At 42.8% G+C, this 22,500-nt stretch overlaps 1 protein-coding gene across 7 annotated transcripts in view; it reads right to left on the bottom strand.

Moving 5' to 3' along the window:
- Positions 1-22,500, bottom strand: part of ATP9B (ATPase phospholipid transporting 9B (putative)) — a 259,916-nt gene that overhangs the window by 101,591 nt on the left and 135,825 nt on the right. For all 7 annotated transcript variants that reach the window (XM_023741212.1, XM_004386907.3, XM_012558598.2 and 4 more), the window contains 2 exons: positions 22,002-22,077; positions 14,609-14,685 (listed from right to left, as the gene is read on the bottom strand). In XM_023741212.1, coding sequence (XP_023596980.1) covers positions 14,609-14,685; positions 22,002-22,077 — 153 coding nt within the window. The remainder of the gene's footprint in view (positions 1-14,608; positions 14,686-22,001; positions 22,078-22,500) is intronic.

Raw genomic sequence — 22,500 nt, 5'->3', positions numbered from 1 at the left:
GTAAACAAATGTCCTCATAAAACACTACTCTCAAGACAACAGCAAGGATAGAAACATATTCCTGCTAAAGGATCATTATATAACCTACAAGGAAAATTTTTAAATGATAAACTGAAGTGAGATGCTTGAAATAAGCACTGGTCATCAGATTTCTCTTAAACAATGACACGCTGCAGGTAAGTTAATTTTTCTTCAATTTCCTTTCAAAATAAGTATGACATAATGGTAGGAAACGGCACCATAATGACTAGAATTTAAATGAATTATTTCTTAAAAGACTATTTTAAGTACCTATAATACACAGAAGCACATACCATCTTCTTTATCTTCCTGTCACTGTTACAATAGACTTCAGGGAAGCTAAACACCTGTTATACTCCTCTGAGTTCACTTTTTAGTCTCTGGCTGAGTTTTATGAGGATGATCTGTGTGCGCACACATTCAGTACATACGTGCACATACAGACCATCTGCATGACATGCAGTAATTTCATTGGCTTGTATTTAAATTCATGACCTTTGATTCAGTTTTAAGATGCAGTACTAGTACTGCAGAGTGGTGGGACCAGAGAAACTGTACTAACTGTGAAGTGGTGGAAACCAGAGAACCAGTACTAACCGTGGCATGGTGGAAACCAGTATTAACTGTAGAGTGGGGGAAACCAGAGAACCAGTGCTAACTGTGGTGTGATCGGAATCAGAGAACCAGCAATAGCTGTGCAGTGGTGGAAAGCAGACCACTAGTACTAACTGTAGAGTGGGGGAAACCAGAGAACCAGTGCTAACTGTGGTGTGATCGGAATCAGAGAACCAGCAATAGCTGTGCAGTGGTGGAAAGCAGACCACTAGTACTAACTGTACAGTGGGGGAAACCAGAGAACCAGCACTAACTGCGGAGTGGTGGAAACTGGAAAACGAGAACTAACTGCGGAGTGGTGGAAACTGGAAAACGAGAACTGTGAAATGGTCGTGTCATGGATTGGACTGTAACCCCCCAAAATATCTGTCAACTTGGCTAGGCCATGATTCCCAGTATTGTGTGACTGTCCACCATTCTGTCACCTGATGTACTTTTCCTATGTGATGTAAATCCTACTTCTAAGATGTTAAAGAGGTGGGATCAGCGGCAATTATGTTAATGAGGCAAGACTCAAACTACAAGATTAGATTGTGTCTTAAATCTATCTCTTCTGAGATATAAAAGAGAGAATCGAGCAGAGACACATGGGGACCTCATACCACTGAGAAACAAGAGCCAGGAAAACAGCGCGTCCTTTGGATCTGGGGTCCCTGTGCTGAGCAGCTCCTTGACCAGGGAAGATTGATGACAAGGACCTTCCCCCAGAGCCAATAGAGAGAGAAAGGCTTCCCCTGGAGCTGATGCCCTGAATTTGGACTTCTAGCCTCCTACACTGTGAGAGAATAAATTTCTGTTTGCTAAAGCCTTGCACTTGTGATATTTCCATTATAGCAGCACTAGATAACAAAGACAGGTGGGAACCAGAAAACTAATACTAATTGGGATGTGGTGGGAACCAGACAACCAGTACTAACTGTGGAGTGGTTGAAACCAGAGAACTACAAATAACTGTGGAGCGATGGAAACCAGAGAACCAGTACTAATCATGGAGTGGTAAGAACCAGAGAACCAGCACTAACTGTGGAGTGGTGGGAGCAAGAGACTGAAGACAACCCCTGCAGATGGCCTAAAGCGAACCTCCCTGAGGAAACCCTCCAGCCCCTCTGCCCAACACACAGAAGGTCCCGTGCTCAGATGCTTCACAACACCTACGGGCCTGACTTCCTAAAGCTCCTCAGAGGCAAACCGCCTTCCAATCTTGACACCTTGGGTCTGGGACACTGACCTGTGCTAATGATCCAGCCTCAGGGCTCCAGTCAAGCACTCTGCTTGGGGGGGTCCAACAGGCCACCTGCCCCAGGCCCTCCGAGAATCGCACAGTCACTGATCACTTGCAAACTTAAAAGTGCTAGCTGCTATTCTTCTTGTTACTGACATGATACAAATAAAAATATTTCTCCTTTAATCCAATTTTTTATTTTCCTCTCCTCTTTTTAAATCTAAGCTAAAATGCTGCTTTATAATAATCTACTTTAACATTGCAGATCTTTCTCTCTCTTCTGAAATCTATTCAATTATAAAACCAGTTACTGCAAAGTGGACTCAGAGAGACCCTATGTATATTCGAGTAGAACCGTGCTCATCAGGTTTTCACGGCCGTGCCTTTTGGAAGTAGACTGCCAGGCCTTTCTTCCAAGGAAGTCTCAAGAAGACAGCCACAGATACACCATCACTGCACTGGGAGGTCTCCAGGGAGGACAGTCACAGATATACCATCACTGCACCAGGAGGCCTCCAGGGGGGGACAGTCACAGATACAATGTCACTGCACCAGGAGATCTCCAGGGGGGACGGTCACAGATATGCCGTCACTGCACTGAGAGGTCTCCAGGGGCGATGGTCACAGATACACAATCACTGCACAAGGAGGCCTCCGGGGGGGACAGTCACAGATACATTGTCACTGCACTGGGAGATCTCCAGGGGGGACAGTCACAGACACACCGTCACTGCACCAGGAGATCTCCAGGGGGGACGGTCACAGATATACCATCACTGCAGCGAGACGTCTCCAGGGGCAATGGTCACAGATACACCATTACTGCACCAGGAGGCCTCCGGGGGGGACAGTCACAGATAAACTGTCACTGCACTGGGAGGCTTCCAGGGGGGACAGTCACAGATACACCATCACTGTACCAAGAGGCCTCCAGGGGGGACAGTCACAGACATACCATCACTGCACCAAGAGGCCTCCAGGGGGACAGTCACAGACACAATGTCACTGTACAGGGAGGTCTCCAGGGGCAACAGTCACAGACACACCGTCACTGCACGGGGGGGGGGGGTCTCAAGAGGGGATAGTCACAGATACATCAACAGTTCATATTCAATTTATTATCTTAAAACACAGCTTGTCCCGAAAAGTTCTTCTAAGGCAAAGTGATATAGAAATATTTTAAACAGAAGAGAAACAACTTTACATTAATTTAATGATAGCAGCAAATTGCCCCACCTGTACATAACCAAGAGCACTAACAGATAAACTCAGATCAAACAACAAACACTGGCTGTATTACCAGCAAATAAAGGTTTTACCCTTCAAAGGGTAACAAAACGATGGCCAAGAAATTGTCGTTTTGTTTAGAAAACCTCAGATTATAACATTTACAAAATAATAGATTAACACATTTTTATACTTCTTATTTATATTCCCTTTTAGAGGGAAATAACTAAATTACCCTTTATTCACTCTTAAAACATCAAAATAAGCATCCTTTCTGAGCATGTAAATCTCATTTTATAAAATAGATTCAGCTCCCACATTCTCTTCTTTTCCTTTAATATACTAAATTCAGTATACATATATAAGATATACAGTTAAATCCTAAACCAAACAAAACCTAACCCGCTACCACTGAGTTGATTCCGACTCACAGAGACCCTATAGGACAGAGGAGAACTGCCCCGTAGGGTTTCCAAGGAGCAGCTGGTGGATTCAAACTGCCGATCTTTTGGTTAACAGCCGAGCTCTTAACCACTAGCAAGTTAAAATGCGTATGAAATAGAATTATGCAAGTAACACAAGCAATATGGATTATTTAAAATGGCTAAGTTCCATTTATTTATTTTCATTTTAGCACCCTTAAAGCTGCTACAACCTCTGTATCTAGAAAGGCAAGGTTTAGGGATTATAGTGCCAAAAAGGATAAGTGGTTGAAGAGGGTGAGGAAACTGACCCTGGAGTGCTCTCCATCGCGACTGATGGACTACAGACAGGCAGGAGCTCCAGCCACCTCCCCGAAGTGACACTGCCGCAGCACCATCTGCGTTTCTCTAAAGTATGGAGCAAGTTCATCATTTCAGACTGAAATTAAACCTTGGAAGCCATCATTTTTCTTTACATTGTTTGGAATTAGAAACATATTAAGTTGATCCATTATGAAAATTCCATTCTCTACATTATGTGTTTCAGACCATGTCTGTATCTTAAGGCTATGAAACAATTTTTGTAATTGTAATAAAAAAAACAAATTATTGACTTTAACTTAAGAAAACTTGAATGACTACATACTCCACCAAAACAAAATAAATCCTTCTCTAAATTGCTCACTTTCACAGGTAAACGAACCTTATGTATAGTAACATCACATTTATCTCTTTTTTCCTACTTCTAATTTTTGTCTTTATTTCGCGAGGTGGGAGCCTGTCCATCATGCATACAGCAACGGCATGAGCCCATGGAACACAGTTGGTGTCAGCTATCAATGTTACCAGGATGAAGAGGAATACTTCTTGTACTTTACACCTGTACCAACGGCCGTGAGTTTGACTCCTAGGACTTGTCTCTCAAATCTGTTCATTTATTTTGCAGTCTCTTAATGTGGAACATTAAAAACAAACAAACAAACAAAAAACTACTCTCTCTAAGTCACACCTAAAATAAACCAATAATTACTAAGGGCTTATTATGCACAAATGACAGGAAAACAGACAAAAGCAAACATGTCCATGGTGGATTCCGTTTGATTCTCATTGCTTTAAAGACACCATTTGTTTCAACTCCCCAACCAGCCCCAGATCCAACAGCTGCTCACACTAAGTCAGGGTCATGGTTACTAACAGATCCAGAGAGGCCTGACACAGGTGGTTATTCCTCGTTTGGGTCACCCTGAAGTTGTGTGATGGCACTGGTGGCTGGGGAGACCGACCTCCACATTTAGGCTGTGCTCTGGCCCCCATGCAACCAGTGCTTTCCTGGGAGACAGCAGGGACCTCTATGATGACTGCAACTTGTTATGGTGGCACAGCAGCTGTGCAGAACGCCAGAGAGCATCCGAAATCTCTGGTCACACTCTCCCTTAAAATCAACCAAAGAGAAAACTATAAAGAAGTGATGGGCCTTTTCAAGCCTGTGTGAACGCACATGTGGGTGTGTCTGTACAAAATGAATCGGGTGAAATTCTTAGTGTTAGGGTGAAACTTCTTTTTATATATTTATAAACTTTGAATGTAAACAATTCCTCTTCATTACCTGTTCTGAAAGTACGAATTTTTGTGAACTAGGTTTGCTTCAAAGAATAAGATGCGTAATTAAAATGGACACTTACAGTTCTGTCTACAGCAGTGGGTTTTTTGTTTGTTTTTTAAGAAATTTAGAAGTTTCAAGGGAGTAAAAGAGCCAATTAATACAAGTCCCTGGGGTGTACTTACGAACCCCTTCATTCCTTCATCAGTATTTCTTTATAAGTACCTATCTAGTCTTTCGTTGCCAAAGCAAAGTATCGCCAGTGCTCTTCCCTCATCCAAGAATGAAAAATAATTCCACAAATCCCCATGAAGGGCTGTGATGTGAGACACTAGTCTTCGGAGGGCTCCTGGCCTTGTGCTCATCACCAAGCCCCACCGCTGGTTGTTCCTGTCTTCTGGACTAGCTCCTCCACCCCGAGGTCAGCCTGCTGCCAGGATGAAGGCACACACCACCCAGCATGTTCAACACACAGGATGGCGCTATGGAGAACAAGTGAGACGCCTAACGTGTTTTGAGCATTGGCAACGCCGGCCATTGTGCCAAATTCTTTATATACATGATTGCGTTTTAATACTCTCAACAACAGCACCCGACGCCCTTGGCAAGTGAGGAGACTGAGCCCGGTGTCTGTGCATGCAGCCTGTGGAGAGCATGGGGGCAGCAAGCGATTCCCCACCTGGCTATGCAGCACTCTCCCTGATGTTGCATGACACAGTAACGCTGGCAGTCTCACACAGCCAAGGTCTCAGCTAGTATTTCCTGAGGCACTCTGGCTGGGAGTCTCTGTTCACTGAAGAAGGGCACTAAAAACCTCCATTAAGATGTCTGCACCCATTTGAACTCTTCCTGTTGCCTCTTGAAAAGTGGCCATTAGAAATAAAGTGGCCCACCAATTTGAATGTGCACTGTAGTTAAAAAATGAAATGTCTGGTGTGGTCATCATGTTTTTTGTTCTAATTGTGTTCAAATAATAGAGTTCAAAGATTTCGCTCTGACTTCACTGCCTTTAAAAAATAGAGTGTTTCAATGTTGATGGAACTGAGAAGTTTAAAAGCGAAGCCTCCAGAGACTGCTGGCTGTGGTGTCTGCACCTGAAAGGGAACCGTGGGCAGGGAACAGTGTGTTCTAGTGGGTAAAGCTAAACTCACGGGATACATCTTAAAGTTTGGCAAAAGGTAATTAGCTGACAATGCTAAATACACAGGGGAAAAGAAAGCTATTTAATTTTATGTTAAATTTATCATACACGTTTTAGTTAATACAATTAAGAAAGAAACAAGTGTGGCGCAGTTGCTACTCTAACTTTAATCACATCAAATTAAACAGCATTAGCATTTAGAATATAGTTTCAGGTGTATAAACAGTGACTAAGATGGAACTAGATTTGTTTCTGAGGAATATTTTATAAACTATTGCTTATAAAAAAGGTAACTATGGTGGGGGAAAAACATGAACTATTCCTAACAAAAATAATTCAGTCCTTCGACACATGTGGCAGACACTGTGCTAGCTGCTTGCGGTAACACTGGTGACCCAGCAGGTGGACCCTGAGCCCATGGAGTTCACCATCCAGGGGAAGGCGCTCTCTGAACAAGGAGTGCACACTGTGCAGCAGAAGCCCCCCGTGCACGACTGGTTCTGTCAGAAGAGTCTGTAATAACTTGGCTGGAGGGAGCCCCTGTCCAGAAGCAGGGTAGCGGGGTCCCCAGAGGAAAGGCCACCCTGCATTAGGGCCCCTCACACTGCCCCACAGGCCCTCATGTTCCAGCAGCCCCCCACAAGCACCTCACAGCCCCTCACCCTGCCCCACAGGCCCTCACATCCCACCAGCGCCCCCACAAGCATACCACATCCAGCCTGCAGCACCCAAGGTGAAGTACCAGTGGGGGCGAGAGAGGCAAAGGGGCCCGACTCTGAACAGAGGCCTTCGCATGGGGTCTCCTTGGTCACTAACCTCTGGCCTGCAATCTTCCTACCCCATAAAATGGCCAGTCCACAGCACTGGTGTGAGGCCAGTCTGTGTGATAATCAGGGCACACACAGCACATAGGCCCACTCTAGTCTGGCAGTTGCAGAAGTCTTTCTTGGGAAACAAAGAGAATCTCAAAATAACAGGAAAACGTTATTGTCTTAGTCTTGAGTAACACACAGTCACCTATCCATGGTCCATGTTCACTGTAACTCTGCACAGAAGATCTGACACTGCCTTTCTCCTCTCAATCTTACCAGATGTTTCTTACTCATCTAAAAAGGCTTTCATCAGAAATACTTCAGAATAGTTTGTAAGCTTATATGGACTGAGATGGAAATGGCATGACACGTTAAGTCATTATCACAAGTTCCATAGATTTCTAACAATTTTTATGGCCTCAGGGTAAGGAATCAAAGAGTTAAAAAAAAAAATTTAAGAAAATTATTAAAATACTTTCTTTAAATGAATGGTACTTCTGTGAAGAGTTCTGATTTTAAAGAATTTAGCTGGAGTGCTAAAGATTGATGAAGCACTGTCAAACAGTCCCTACTTAATATACAACGAATGATTAGTTGTGTGCCATCAAGTTGATCTTTGACTCATAGCAACCCCCTGTGACAGAGGAGAACTGCCCCACGGGGTTGTCCAGGCTGTAATCTTTACAGGAGCAGATCACCAGGTCTTTTCTCCTGCAAAGTGGCTGGGTAGATTCGAACTGTCAACCTTTCAGTTAGAAGTCAAGTACTTAACCACTGTACCACCAGAGCTTCTGATTATTAAGCCCTTCTTACTAAATGGAGCCCCGGTGGTGCGGTGGTTAACAGCTCAGTTGCTAACCAAAAGGTCGGCAGTTCGAATCCACCAACCTCTCCTTGGAAACCCTATGGGGCAGTTCTGCTTGCAATCGACTCGACAGCAATGGGATTGGGCTAGGGGACTTAATCCAAGTTTTCCAGTTAGATATTTGCTATTACACTCCAACATTTGCTATATACTATATACTTAGATATTTGCTATATACTCTGTTATTTGCATTACGTCCCAGATACTGCTTTAGGATCGCTTTTTCAATATTTAGCATTTTGTCTCTTTACTGCTTTCCTGAAATTATACTTATTTATGCTCACACTGCCAATGAAGAGGCACAACTTTTAATTGTGAGCAGCTGTAATATTAGAACACCGGTTATGCAGGCGAAGGCGGCATGCACTGTCATAATCCGAGAGCCATACTGTGCCTCGTCGATGTGCGGCTGAATTACTTTATTGTGGGTTTGTTTCTCCAGTTAATCTTTTCCTGATGACGCTTTGAAACACTATGATTTGCTAATATTAATAACAGTTATCCAAAAAAGCATTCCAAAAGTCTTTTTGTCTATGTAGATTGACTGTAATGCTATATTCTACAACATGTAGCTCTTTTGTGAAGCACATGATCACATTTTTAAACAAGTATTTAAGTCCAAAAATATTTTATTACTCAAGAAGGCAACCATTAGATAAAGTAACGGGTGCTGTGATTGTATACAACCACAAAAATAGAGAAAAACAAGTTATTATATTGTAATATTTTAATAGAAATCAAGACAACTCTTTAATTACTAATAAATTATCCTTTTTTAAATAAGAAAGCTATTCTCCAAAATTGCATTGATATTTCAACTTGCAAAGTACACCATAGCTGATTCTATTTTGTCCTATTATCTGAAAATGCCTAACAACAATTCAGAAAACAGGAGGCAGTTCTAATTCACATAATGGCACATATCACCTGTCTCCCTGTCAATGAGACATCTGAAAGCATCTTTCTATTAGAAATACAAATCAATGTTCCCAAAGGATTACAATAACTGCTTGAGGCAATTTGTATTATCATTTCATCCTTGATGTTCTTGCTCTGAGCAACTTATTATTATGAATGGCGTGAAAATGGCAACCTGTCACAATTGATTTTCCTGAAACTCCTGTAAGAATTTTTTTCCCTCTTAAATGTAATCAAGTGTCATCTTATTCAATATGTCTAAGGCTAGGTTTTAAAAAGCAGTCCACTCCTCAAGTGGCAGTCCTTGTAATTTAAACTTTCACCAAACATTATTTTAAAAATAAGTGCTTAGTAATAAAAACTTCTGATTTGCTCGAAGTTTTAAAATAATACTCTCAAGGTTTGCGTAAACTCCACTCACTCCTTTAAATGTGTGCTCAGTAAACACTGTGATGAGGAAAAATACCCCCATCCTGAAAATGAGCTTTCAGAATTTCTTCTTACCTCAGAATTTTCCCCCATCTAACAAAACTGTAGGATTTATTCTTACTTCTCATGTCTGGATAAAACATCCTACATTTAAAAAAAAGAAAAAACCAATAAACTCTTGTAATAAGCATAAAGCTGTATCTTCAGATTATACAAAATTACTAATTATATTTCAAGAACCAATTTGACGGACCAGTCTAAAAGAATAAACTTATGAACATCCCACAGAATTCAGTTTAATCTCTATTAATTTATATAGGAACTGTTTTTTTTTAATCTTAGGTTTTAGTGACACAGAGGGGACAGGGCATGAGACCCAGGATGGTGGTCCTCAACCTGAAAGGCAGCAGAATGGTCTCTGGGTTAAAAACAAGTCTCCTGGCTGCAGCCACAGCTCCAATTCAGAATGTCTGGAGTCGGACGAAAATCTGTCTTCGGGCCCCACCCAGGAATGATCTATATGAGGAGACGACACTAACATTGATTTTGGCGGTCTGAGAAGGGGGCGGGGCATGCACTGGCACAGTCTTCCTGAAGAAGGGGTACAAAGGCTGTGAGCTGGGGGTGGGGGTGGAGCTGGTGGCGGTCTGAGAGCTCAGAGCGTCTCGGGTGGGTCGGACAGGTGCAGGTACATCAAAGGTCAAAGGGCAAGCCCACAGAGGCCAGAGACTCATCCCTCAGAGCCTGGCATATATCAGGTCCTGAGCCTGTACCTTACCTGCTCTATCAGGCTCACAGAAAACAACATACGGGAAAACACCACCAACCCACTATCTCCTCAGGTACAACTACTGTGATTACAACATACAGGAAAACGTCACCAATCTACCCTCACCTCAGCAGCAACTACCATGATTATAACATATGGGAAAATGCCACCAACCCACCATTCCCTCAGTTACGACTACTGTGATTTCAACCCATGGGAAAACACTACCAACATACCATCCCCTCAACAATGACTACTGTGATTACAATCCACCACTGCCTCAGCAATGACTACTGTGATTTCTCTGCTTTGTTTGAATGCAAAGGATCCCAGATATCACCCTGGCACAAGACAATGCCCACGGTGGAGGACAATGGCACCGAAGCTGTGGTGCTTGAATCAGCAGTGGGAGAGGGTCACCAAGATGGACAGACTGCCTGAGGCCAGCGGAGCTGTGAGGGTGAGGGGAGTCTTCCATTGCCAGACAAATGTAGTTGCTTTAAAGAGAAGCATGGCATGATTCTCATTATTATATCACGACAAAAGATGGCACATCAATATGTACAGTGTTTGTTAAACTGAATTTATACTGTAAGAAATCTACAAGCAATTGAGGCATATAAGACTGTTAAAATGTCTTCTTAAAAATAAATTATTGGGTAAAAGAACACATGAAACGATCTCTGTCTTCATATATTATCTACAGTCGTGGCTACAAAACAAATTTTTTAAAAGAAGATATGGCTGCTTCCAAAATTTTACACAAAAGTTTAGAACTTTGGATACTCCAGGATCTATAATAGGCTCCAAACTTCAACAGCTCAGTTTCATTGTTGTATTCGAAATCTTAACACCAATAATTGTTTGCTCCCAAAGTCACTGCTCAGAATTGCTCTGTTTGACCACAACTTTCTATGCTTTCACTTCTTCCAGAAAAGGCAACTAGTGACTGTTTCTATTATGGTCTGCCAGGCTCCTCTGAGGGCAGCACTGGCCTCTGTCTGTCCTGGGCCTGACAGGCACCACGCCCACTGATGCTTTGCAGAACTTCACCCCCCACCCTTTGCCAACCAACAGTCCATCTCCTTTGCTTCTGCTTTGGGCTCTTGAACACTGGCCTAGTGTTCAATATATTTGTAGCTGACTGCATTATATATTTATGGTTCCAACAATAGCTGGGTCCTGACATGCTCAACCATTTATGAGCCTAAACTGCTACACTAAAACCCTTCTCAATCCTCTTAGGAGCTGTCTTAAACCTTACCATGGTCTTCATCAACTGCATTACTTCAACTGGTATGACTACATTTTTTTTCTTAAATCAACATTGATTTTGTAGCATTTTTAAACCTAGGAACCTAAAGCAGTTTTGCAAATTAGCGTGGTCCTCCTATACACACGGTAATGAAGGTAGGAAATAAGCAGAATATAAAAACAACAGATTGGCTGTAAATACTTTCTGCAAATCAAAGCAGCCGTGCCATATTTCAGATGGAGGCTCTTCTTCATGCAACACTACATATTCTCTGTTAAGTCATCTCAGCTTTTATGTTTAAGTTACCACTGGCTGCCCATGAAACTTATTCTTCCATAGAATTAATATTTTTCTTCTTGATGAACTAAGACCCTCTCTTCTTATACTGAATTAATAGTTCCGTGATCCTGATTTTTCCCATAAGAGACACAATCGATAGGTCCTCTCCCTGTGGTATCATCTGTCAGATTTTCTCTCCGTGCTCCCTGCCTGAGACATCACTTTCCCTTCCCCCAGCCCCTCACACTGGAACTCTCTGGAAAGATCACTGATGTCTTCCCTCGCATCTCCATTCCACCCCAAAAAATATACTACGATTGTTGCAATTTCACCTAGCACACTGCTGGCGACCAACCACCTCCTGAATGCTTTCCTCGTACAATTTTCTCTTCTCTAACTTTTCCTGGTTACTTTTCCTCTGCTGAACTCCTCAAGTACCAGCATTCTACAAGGGCCTGTGAGGTTCTTCCTTTTTCACTGTCTGTAAAAGCCCTGGAAAACCTCATCCACAGTCATGTGGGGGTGGGGGGCGTCATTCATGCTGTTCATGAAGTAGTACATGCCGTACATGTAGTAGGATCTCACCTCCTGGTTCCTTAACGTGGGTGAGCCATCTAACTCGCTATGGCGAGTACTTCCAGGAGTCCCAGCCTCTTATACGTTGACCCCTCCCTGAGTCTGCAGGACTAATACTCAAGGTGCTCAAGTGGACCACCACAGAGATGCTATCCAAGCCCAGCTCCCAGGCACTATCGTTTCTGGTTGGAGGGAACAAGGAGCTGAGTGCCTGCCACCCGGGAGCACATTCACACCAGGCTGTGAGGCTGACAAATGACAGAGCAAGGATTTAAATCCAGTTCTGAAAAATGCCAAAGATGCCATTTCCATCGTGAGATACATTCTGCTAATGTCAAGGAAAGCTAGACGCTTATTAAAAAAACAGAGAGAGAGAGAGAGAAAAGGGAGGTGGAGAAGGTCGGGCTAAGAGGAGTAAGAAGAAACAGCTGCCCCATGTGGCCACAGAGCCAAGCTGGTGCCTACAGGGCTCAGATATGCGCTAGGTCCAGGTTCTGGACACCATTTTGTTTTACAGGAAGACAACAGATAACGTTTACTGAGTGTTTACCCCATGCCAGGTTCAGGTAGGATAGCAAAGTGTGCTCTCCCTGCCCCCAAACTTATGTGGTGCCCATCCCTCCCCACACCCTATGGAGCGCCACCCCGCCCATGGGCACCCCTGACCCTACTCCCCATGGGACACTGCCCCGATCCCATGGGGCACAACCTCCCCACTCCCCACGAGGTGCTGCCCCCAGATTACAGGTGAGAAAATTAAGAAAAGAACTGGGCCACCTGCAGAAATCACAAAGCTGGCATCTACCTGCTGTCCTACAGTTGGACAGGGTCCTACACTGTGTGGGGTGAGAGGCCCAATGAGTCCGAATGAGTCAAAGCCAACAGTGATGGGGAGACTGAGTCAATGGGACCTGGCAGGAAAGGTGTTATACTGAACAATAAGGTGGGATGAAAGAGAGAGAGGTCATAAGGCTTTTAACACTTTAAACCTAGTATCTAAAATTAAATTTCCCCTCAAATATCATCATAAATGTAAACATCTATGTACTCATCTCTGCACAAATAAGAGTAAGTAAAAAGATTAAGAAAAAAACTTACATGAGCTATTGACTAGAATATTTTAGTTTGCTTACTTAAGAAAAAAAGTCCCCATACTTCCTGGAAAATACATATAAAACAGATGTGATTCTAATTGTCAACAATCAGCTTCATAATTTATGTTTAAATGATTTTAACTTTGTAGTAGAATTACTGGCTTGAGTATAAATCTGAGGAAAACTGCTGCCCCATGATCACGGCTAGAATTCACACTGACACGGGGCAGCACATGTGTTCTTTGGCTGTAGCATGTCTCTTGCACAGACATCAGAGCTCTAACACATACTGGAGACAAAGTTTCATTAGATTTGACTAGAATAACACATGCATCTCCCCCGCACGCACGTGTACTAGGAACTCTCACGACTGTCCTCCAACTAAAAGCGTGGATGCCAGCAACATGTACTGCCAGCCTGCAGCACTGCAGACAGACTCGTTCACTTACAGGGTTACCGACGTTTTCCTAATTTGTGAAGGGGTAACTATTTTTAAATGGTATTTAACAGAAAAAATGGAATACATTTTTTTCCTAAAAATATCTTTTGAATAGAATGGTTTTACTTTTACTAACTTGTAATAAAACTTCCCACAAAACATAATGTTTACTATTTACTTAATCACAAACGGATACATTTACATGAGAATTTTTTATTCTACTTAGAAGCAAAACATATTTCAAATAAAAACAGGTAAAATTGGTTACTAAGGGCGTCTCATTAACTGGATATGAGGACATATTCTGACTTGATCATATAAAATTTGTTATCCAAAATTAATTACTGAACATTCATACTCTGTTAGGATTTTACTTACACAAATACTTTGACTGTATAAATAACAATTCTAGGAACATAATCAAGTAAATCAGTCTTTAAAACTAAAATTTGGTTTTCAATATGCTTCTCCTGAAATGGAAATTATTTAAATAAAATGATCTTTACAATATATCTAACACTACCAAATTAAATGCCATAAAAACATTAATATAGATTGCTTTATTTTAAAAATGAATCATCAACATAAAAATAAAGAACACATATTTAAAATAAATAGATTGAAGATGAGAAATTAGAGAACCTAAAATTAACTGTCAATTACGGGCAAATTATATATCTAACAATTAAAATTTAAGAGACATATAAAACTCTGATTAGCCAAGACATTTTTAGAAATTCTTCAGCAGAGAATGTTGCTATATAAATACAGAGAACTCACATCCTAAATTACCAACATTTTTAAAAGTCTGCTTTTATATTACATATTAAGCTAAACTGAACAAGCTATTCAGAACTACATGTACTTTCTTACTGAAAGGAAAAAGCAAGTTCATTAAAGCAGTTGCTCCTTAATCTAGCCTACCTTATTTTTTGGATTGGATGTGTTCATTACACTTCGAGTCTCTTTTCCAGTATAAATGACAACACCTATTACAGTACCTGCAAAAACATGAAAGTGGTCCTTATAGAGATACTTTAAAGAGTGAGCATAAGATAAAACTTTCTAATTAACTGTTTTGATGGAAAATATCATTACTCTACTCGATTTTACATAAACTTATCTGACAGTGAACTCAGTTTGGCTAGTTAAAAAAACAAAAAAATCTAATCTCAACTTTTAAAACAGCCTTTGAAAAAGTCAAATGACTTCTTAAGCAATACATGTCCATGTACACACAACATTAGAAAATGCACTAATATTCTTTTCACTGACAACAGAGAAAGAGGTCCCGGCCTTTCCCTGATGTCTATTACAATAGTGTCTCTATCACTGAAGTAATTAATTAAGAGACGCGATATTCTTCACTGGCCAAATTTACCGTTTCACCTTCAAACCAACACAGCACCAGGTGAGCCAGTTTCTCTAAACTAGAGTCAAATTTCCACTATAAAGATTAAAGTACTTCTAGGTGTAAGAGGCCATGCTTATATTTCAGCATAAGTACAATTAGAACAATAAAGTACTATAAAAACCAATGTTTGTTTCTGCATTTACATGCTATTAATCTCTTTTATCCATGTTCCCTGAAAGTCTGGTTTTCTAATTTTACATGCCAGGATGATAGTATGATTTTGTAGTCTTTTAAATTTAAAGACAGAACAATAAAATGTCTGAAAAAGATCCACAGATTGCAAAGGCTCTACACTCTTCATTTCTGGAGTGCTCAATTAGAAGACTGCGGGGTCTGTTTTTAGAACTGCAGCTATGCATTATTTGTACTTTCTAATTTTCATCATTATTTTTTGTAAATTATGAAAGTGGGATACAGGATTAATGTGAAAAACAATATATCCATAATATTCATTGAAATGAACAATCACTGCAGAATTAAGTACAGGGATTATTTTAAAATCATTTAATGTCACATTAATTTAACGTGAAATTCAGTGAGCCATAAGTCAGGATCCAAGGAGCTAACTGACCTTAGCTACCACTTGCTAAGGGACCCTGCAGCTGGACTGCACACAGACTCAGCACTGGGTACAGGGACCCTGCAGCTGGATCCCACAGAGACTCAGCACTAGGTACAAGGATCCTGCAGCACTGGGTACAAGGACCCATACAGACTCAGTACTGGGTACAGGGACCCTGCCCGCTGGGCCCCATACAGACTCAGCACAGGGTACAGCGACCCTGCCCGCTGGACCCCACACAGACTCAGCACAAGGTACAGGAACCCTGCCCGCTGGACCCCACAAAGACTCAGCACTAGGTACAGGGACCCTGCCCGCTGGACCCCACACAGACTCAGCACTGGGTACAGGGGACCCTGCCCACTGGGCCCCACACAGACTCAGCACCGGGTACATGGACCCTGACCGCTGGGCCCCACACAGACTCAACACCGGGTACAGGGACCCTGCCCGCCGGGCCCCACACAGACTCAACACCGGGTTCAGGGACCCTGCCCGCTGGACCCCACACAGACTCAGCACGGGTACAGGGACCCTGCCCACTGGGCCCCAGAGAGACTCAGCACCGGCTACAGGGACCCTGCCCGCTGGACCCCATACAGACTCAGCACCGGGTACAGGGATTCTGCCCGCTGGGCCCCACACAGACTCAGCACCGGGTACAGGGATCCTGCCCGCTGGGCCCCACACAGACTCAGCACCGGGTACAGGGATCCTGCCCGCTGGGCCCCACACAGACTCAGCGCCAAGTACAGGGACCCTGTCCACTGGGCCCCACAGAGACTCAGCACCTGGTACAGGGCCCCTGCCCACTGGCCCCCATACAGACTCAGTACTCGGTACAGGGACTCTGCCCACTGGGCCCCACACAAACCTCACACCTATATCCTCCTTCCAGGAGACTGAGGAAATGCTAGGTGCTCGACCACTGCTCAGCACTGGTATCTGCAGAAGTTCCATTTGTTTTCTTTATTGTGATATGCATTTCCTTTTTATGTTTTCTTTTGTTTTTATTGTGTGTTACTGGACAAGCTGTGAGGCTTAGATTTGCCTTGTTCTTTGAAGGCAGGTAAGCTCACATTTGGTGTATGAGCTAGCCAAAACTGCACCAGTGCTACTTTTATACATTATTATATCTATCAATCTCCTAGATGACTGTACTTAGTATACAGAAAAGTGATAAATGCATAATGATAAAGTACTATAAAAAGCTTTCAGAAAGACTTAGATTACAGAATTCATTTATGTCATTGAAGCAAAACGCTAATCCTGATCAATCAATATTTTCTTCCTATTTTGCCAATTTAGTTTAACTTAATCAAAATACAAAAGTGCCACTTACGTTAAATAAGTATAATGACAGAAAAAGGCAGTTTGTAAAATTAATTTACTTTTAACATTAGCAGAACAAACCAGTCTCAGAAAAGACAGCTAGACATCACTGTCCTAAAAACCAAGGCAAATTATCATCAATGTCTATTATAGGTGATATTGTAATTTAAACTATCCAAAAATAAATTTGAGAAATGACAAGACTAACAAGAAATATTTTTTTTCAGATGCATATAAAATATAATCAGTATCATCATTTTAAATATACCATACATAATAAGCACTTAGCAGAGTTCCTCAGGCTACATTTGGATAATCCATTAAAGCTTTTGTATATATTCTCTCATCTGATTCTCCCTAAGATGAGCACGCACTGTGATGAGATTCAGTGCATATTTTTCTGTGTCTGTCATGTTTCTTAATTACCAAAATTACTGCAGTCATTACGAGAATACTTGGAACATTCTCTCTTCTCTCTGACAAAGGGTATGTATTGATTGATGAGTACAGGCTACAAGACTGAATAAACCTCATATACATGCAAAGAAAAATGTGGAAAGGAGTTAACAGTAAGTTTTGAAAATGAGACACAAGAAGGCAACAATATAACATATTCATTTTGTTTTGTGCCAAAAATAAGGAAAGACTAAATCTCACAAACAGTGTTTTAAATACTTCCATTTAATTAAATACTTAAATGGAAAAAATTCATCTTAATTTAATAGATTCACTTAATCAATATTTTAAGTATAAAATTAAGCTCCCCTCCCATTGGTTCCAACTTGGGAAGCTTCTACATCAGAAAGACATACATTTAAGAATGTTTGTATATTAAAACCACAACCATAATGTTATGGTTTGAAATGTGCTCCCTGAAAAAATATGTGTTGTAAATCCTAACCACTATACCTATAGCTATAATGCCATCTGGAAATAGGTTTTCTTTGTTACGTTAAGAGGCCATATCAGTATAGGGTGTGTTTTAAGCCAATCACCTTTGATATATAAAAAGAGCAGATTAGGTGTAGAGAAGCAAGCAGAGATGGGGGAAGAGAGATGCCACACCACATGAAGATCGCGAGGGAACCAACAAACAAGAGCTGACAGAGACAGAAAGCTTTCCCTTAGAGCCGGTGCCCTGAATTTACATTTCCAGCCTCCTAAACTGTGAGAAAATAAATTTCTGTTTGGTAAAGCCACCCACCTGTAGTATTTCTGTTATAGCAGCACTAAATAACTAACACACACAATAACAAGGAAATTCTCAATAGGCAGATGACCTTTAAGGAGTGCTGGTGGCACCGTAGTTAAAGCACTCTGCTGCTAACCAAAAAAAAGGTGGTGGTTCGAACCCACCAGCAGCTCCACAGGAGAAAGATGTAGCAGGCTGCTTCCATGAAGATTTATGGTAGTTCTACTCTGCTCTACAGGGTCACTATAAGTCAGAATCAACTTGATGGTAGTGGGTTTGGTTTGGGTTAGATAACCTTTCCAAACTCCCTACGGATAATGGTGATATAATATTCATAATTAAATCAAAATTCACACCGAGAACACATTTTAAAAGATTTATATGTGTTTATCTTTTTAGTCAGTGGTTTTATATATTTGCCTACCCTATATTACATACTTCAAATTGAATATAATTTCTTTCAAATTAATATAGAAATATTCAGATGCTTGCTGTCCAGAAAGAGCATCAATAAAGTCATATTTACTGACATTCTCTACTGATGCAATGCCAGGGGGCCTGGGACTCCCTTTGAGAAGTGGCCTCTTATTAAAGTGGTTACTCAATGGCTAAAGTCTGAAAGTCATTATATGGTCCAATCCTATTACTCCAGTGTCTCTTCAATCACAATTTCACTTTGGAATACTAATTAATTTGATAGCTATTATGTGACTTCCTTGTTATATCCTACTCAGAAAATTTCATGCAAAATCCTACCAACTTCTAACTAATACTCTAACTGTATTTTAAGCAAGTCTTCCCTAAAGCAAGATTGGGGTGGTGGGGGGCGGGGGGAGCTAACAAGAACAAATTTAGGAATGAAAGGTATTCTTCTTTACAAAAATATTTCAATTTTATGACTAAAAAATATAAATCAGCCAACTAGCAAGTCAAACTGACTACTGAATATTTTAAACGATAGGCCTATTGCATCACAGGAGCCCTGGTAGTGCAGCAGTTAAAGCGCTCTGCTGCCAATCGAAAGGTCAGCGATTTGAACCTTCCGTAAAGATTACAGCCTTGGAAATCCTATGGGACCGTTTTACTCTGTCCTACAGGGTCACTATGAGTCGGAATGGATTCAGCAGCAGTGGGTTTGGGTTATTGCACCATATTTTCAATTGCTATTTTTAGCAACTGATGCAATTAAAAAACCCACTGCCATCGAGTCGATTCCGACTCACAGCGACCCTATAGGCTAGAGTAGAACTGCCCAATAGGGTTTCCAAGGAGCAGTTGGTGGATTCGAACTGCCAACCTTTTGGTTAGCAGCTATAGCTCTTAACCACTATGCCACCAGGGCTCCCACTGATGCAATACTATGTTTAATTTGCAGATTATCAACCAATCCTCACAAATTCAAAATCATTTAAAGATCAGTCACAGGAAATTATATTTATACACAAAACGTAAAACCTAGACCACTTGTAACAAAATGACTAATTGGTTTCACCTAAACTATTAGATCAAAAAAATAACGAAATGCTACCTTAAATTCACTCAAATAAAAAAATATTTGTGTGTGTGTGTGTGAGAGAGAGAGAGAAACAGAGTCACACAGAAAGAGAGCAATCCCAACAACCAAAGCACCTTCGGACACCACTTAGGCACCAGGACCTGCGCTCCTGGTCCGAATATAATGCAGCTCCCAAGACTGTGTGCTGCTCTCTCTTGTGAGAGAGCACAGTGATGGGGCCCAGGACCCAGGTGCACCCACCTGATGTGATCAAGTAGTGGGCTCAGAGTGCACAGTAGACCAGGCCCCGCCCCACAGCTTCAGGACAAGGCATCAGAGGTACGACGCCTTGAACAAGAGCAGGGTTTCACCAGCTCCAGGCAAAGAAGCAGGCCTCTTGGGCCGGGAGACCAGGAGCTAGAGGCACAGCCCTACTCGGCGTCCTGACTACAGCCTTGCTTCTCGTCCAGCTTGCTCGTCCCGCCCCCGACCACCTTAGGCTCATGTCTGTCTGTCTGTCCCTGTCCTCAGAGCCAAGGTCGGGACCCTCCCTGACTTCTGAGTGTGCACTGCCTCTCCAGCTCCTGTCCACCACCTGTCCACCGCATGTTCTGTAAATCTACTCTAGTGTCCCTCCTCAGAGACACCGCCCCTGGGCTCTGACTGTGAAGGGTTCCCAGTCACTTATTCTCAGAGCACCCTGTGCTTTTTGTGATTCCTTACAAAATTGAAATGAATCCTCTGTACCATTTTCCTGGTGTCTCCTGCCAAACCATAAACCCTTGAGGAGTGGGCCCGAAGCCACTGTCCAGCAATGACCACAGAGCTGGCCTGGCATAGATTCTCCATACAAAGTGGCGGGGAGGTACCACTGACAGGGTGCTGAGTTTCTGTTACGGGATGATGAAAAATTCAGAAATGGACAGTGGTGAAGGCAGCACAACATGGTGAATGTGATCAATGTTGCTGAATTATACACATAAAAATGGTTGAAATGGCAAATGTTTTGTTATGTATTTGTTACCAAAAAAAAAAATAAGTTGCTGAGAGTAAGGCGGCTGGGAATGAGGCAGGCCTGGCTGTGCTGCACTCCTAGTGTCTGTCCTAGTGTCCAACACTGCCAGGCCCTACTTGTCCTCTGTCCGCCTATGGCTGAGCTCCACCCTGGGCATGAGCACTAGTGCCCACTAGCTTCTAGTAGGGTGACAGGCATTATGTCTTCAGCACCACCCAGAGACACCTGCTATCCAGGCTGTATGTCTAAGCAGCCTTCCTCCTTCAGCCCCAGGAACCCTCCAACAGCTTCCAACTTCACTCAAAACAAAATCCACAGCTTCCCCTCGGCCTGAAGCCCCTCATGACCTCTGCCCTCGGCCACCCCAGCCACACTGACCTCCCTGCTGCACTGAAAAGACCAAGCACACTCTCACACCCTGGGGGTTCAGAGTCGTGGCCCTTGGACCTGAGCACACCTCACCTGAACATCCACATGGCTTCCCCCTGACTGCCCTCCCTGCACTCCCTGCCTCTCAGGCACCCCCTGCCCTCACCATCCCTCCTCACTGCCCTGCCCTACCCTCACACACACCGCTGCCCTCACCACCCCCCTGCCCTCACCACCTCCCAGGCCACCCCTGCCCTCACCACCCCTCCTCACTGCCTTGTCCTCTGCTTTCATTATCCCTCCTTACTGCTTTGCCCCCTGCCCTAACACACCCCACCCTTACCACCTCCCAGGCCACCCCTGCCCTTATCCCACCCCTGTGCCCTCTCACCTCCTAGGACCTCACCTCTCTGCATTCACCCTCCCTGCAGCCCTTACCACCTCCTAGGGCCCCCCACCCTCACAGCCCCCACCCATGCCCTCACTTTCCCCCAGGCCCTCTCCACCCTGCCAACTCAGTTTCCCTACATCGCTCTTCCCCATGATCTAGTGGGGAAAAGAGCCTGGGACTGGTTTTATTTCTGTTTTCTGCCACCATGACATCCCTAGAAGTATCAGGAATACAGAAGGTGCTCAATAACCACTAGTGGAACAAATGAGGAAGGAGGAAGAGTCCATGTGGAGCCTTTACTGGCTCCCCAGCTTTGCTTGCTGCTGCTCCTAGAGCCGAGAACTGCTGTTAGATGGCAGTGGGGACACTGAGCACAGGCAGCAGCAGTCAGCCATAAGGGCAGTGACCGCAGCTTGGCCTCCCCCTGTGGCTGCAGCAACAAGTCCCTGGTCAGCACTGCACTTGGAGCAGCCCCGTGTGGGGCCGCTGACACCACAAGGCGTCACTGTGTGTGAGAACTCACACTGAAGTAGAAATGATCTCTTACCTGATGCTACAACAGTGCTGGCCCACAGTGTGTTTTCTATGCTGAGGCTTTCGTGAACAGGTGGGTCACTGTCTTCCTGTAAGAGGAGCGAAAAAAACAAAAGGCCAATTAGCAAGTTTGTTATTACTTGTACTTCAGGTATCTACAGTGTTAAAACATGATCACCAAGCTGGACCCAACTTAACAGCAGTCCAAAAGCACGGCAAAACGGAGGTTAAAATATTTAAGTAATTTTAATATAAGTAAGACAATTTTGAATTTTCATAAAAGCACTATATGTTCTAGTTTTTTAAGAGAGCAGTCTAAGACAGCATCTTAAAGATGTGGTTTAATACGAGCATAGACATCATTGCAAACCGACTCATCAACACCTGCTGAGTGTCCACTGCAGACTACTCACCCCCAGTTTTTCTTCAGGACAAGGCTATGTGTCAGATCAAAAAAAATACTTCTGAGATTGTTAACCATTGTCATAGGGCAACATCTGTAGTAACTGTTA

Source organism: Trichechus manatus, unplaced genomic scaffold (genome assembly GCF_000243295.1).
Source record: "Trichechus manatus latirostris isolate Lorelei unplaced genomic scaffold, TriManLat1.0 scaffold00176, whole genome shotgun sequence".
Lineage (NCBI taxonomy): Eukaryota > Metazoa > Chordata > Mammalia > Sirenia > Trichechidae > Trichechus > Trichechus manatus.
This window is presented reverse-complemented; position numbering and strand designations above follow the sequence as displayed.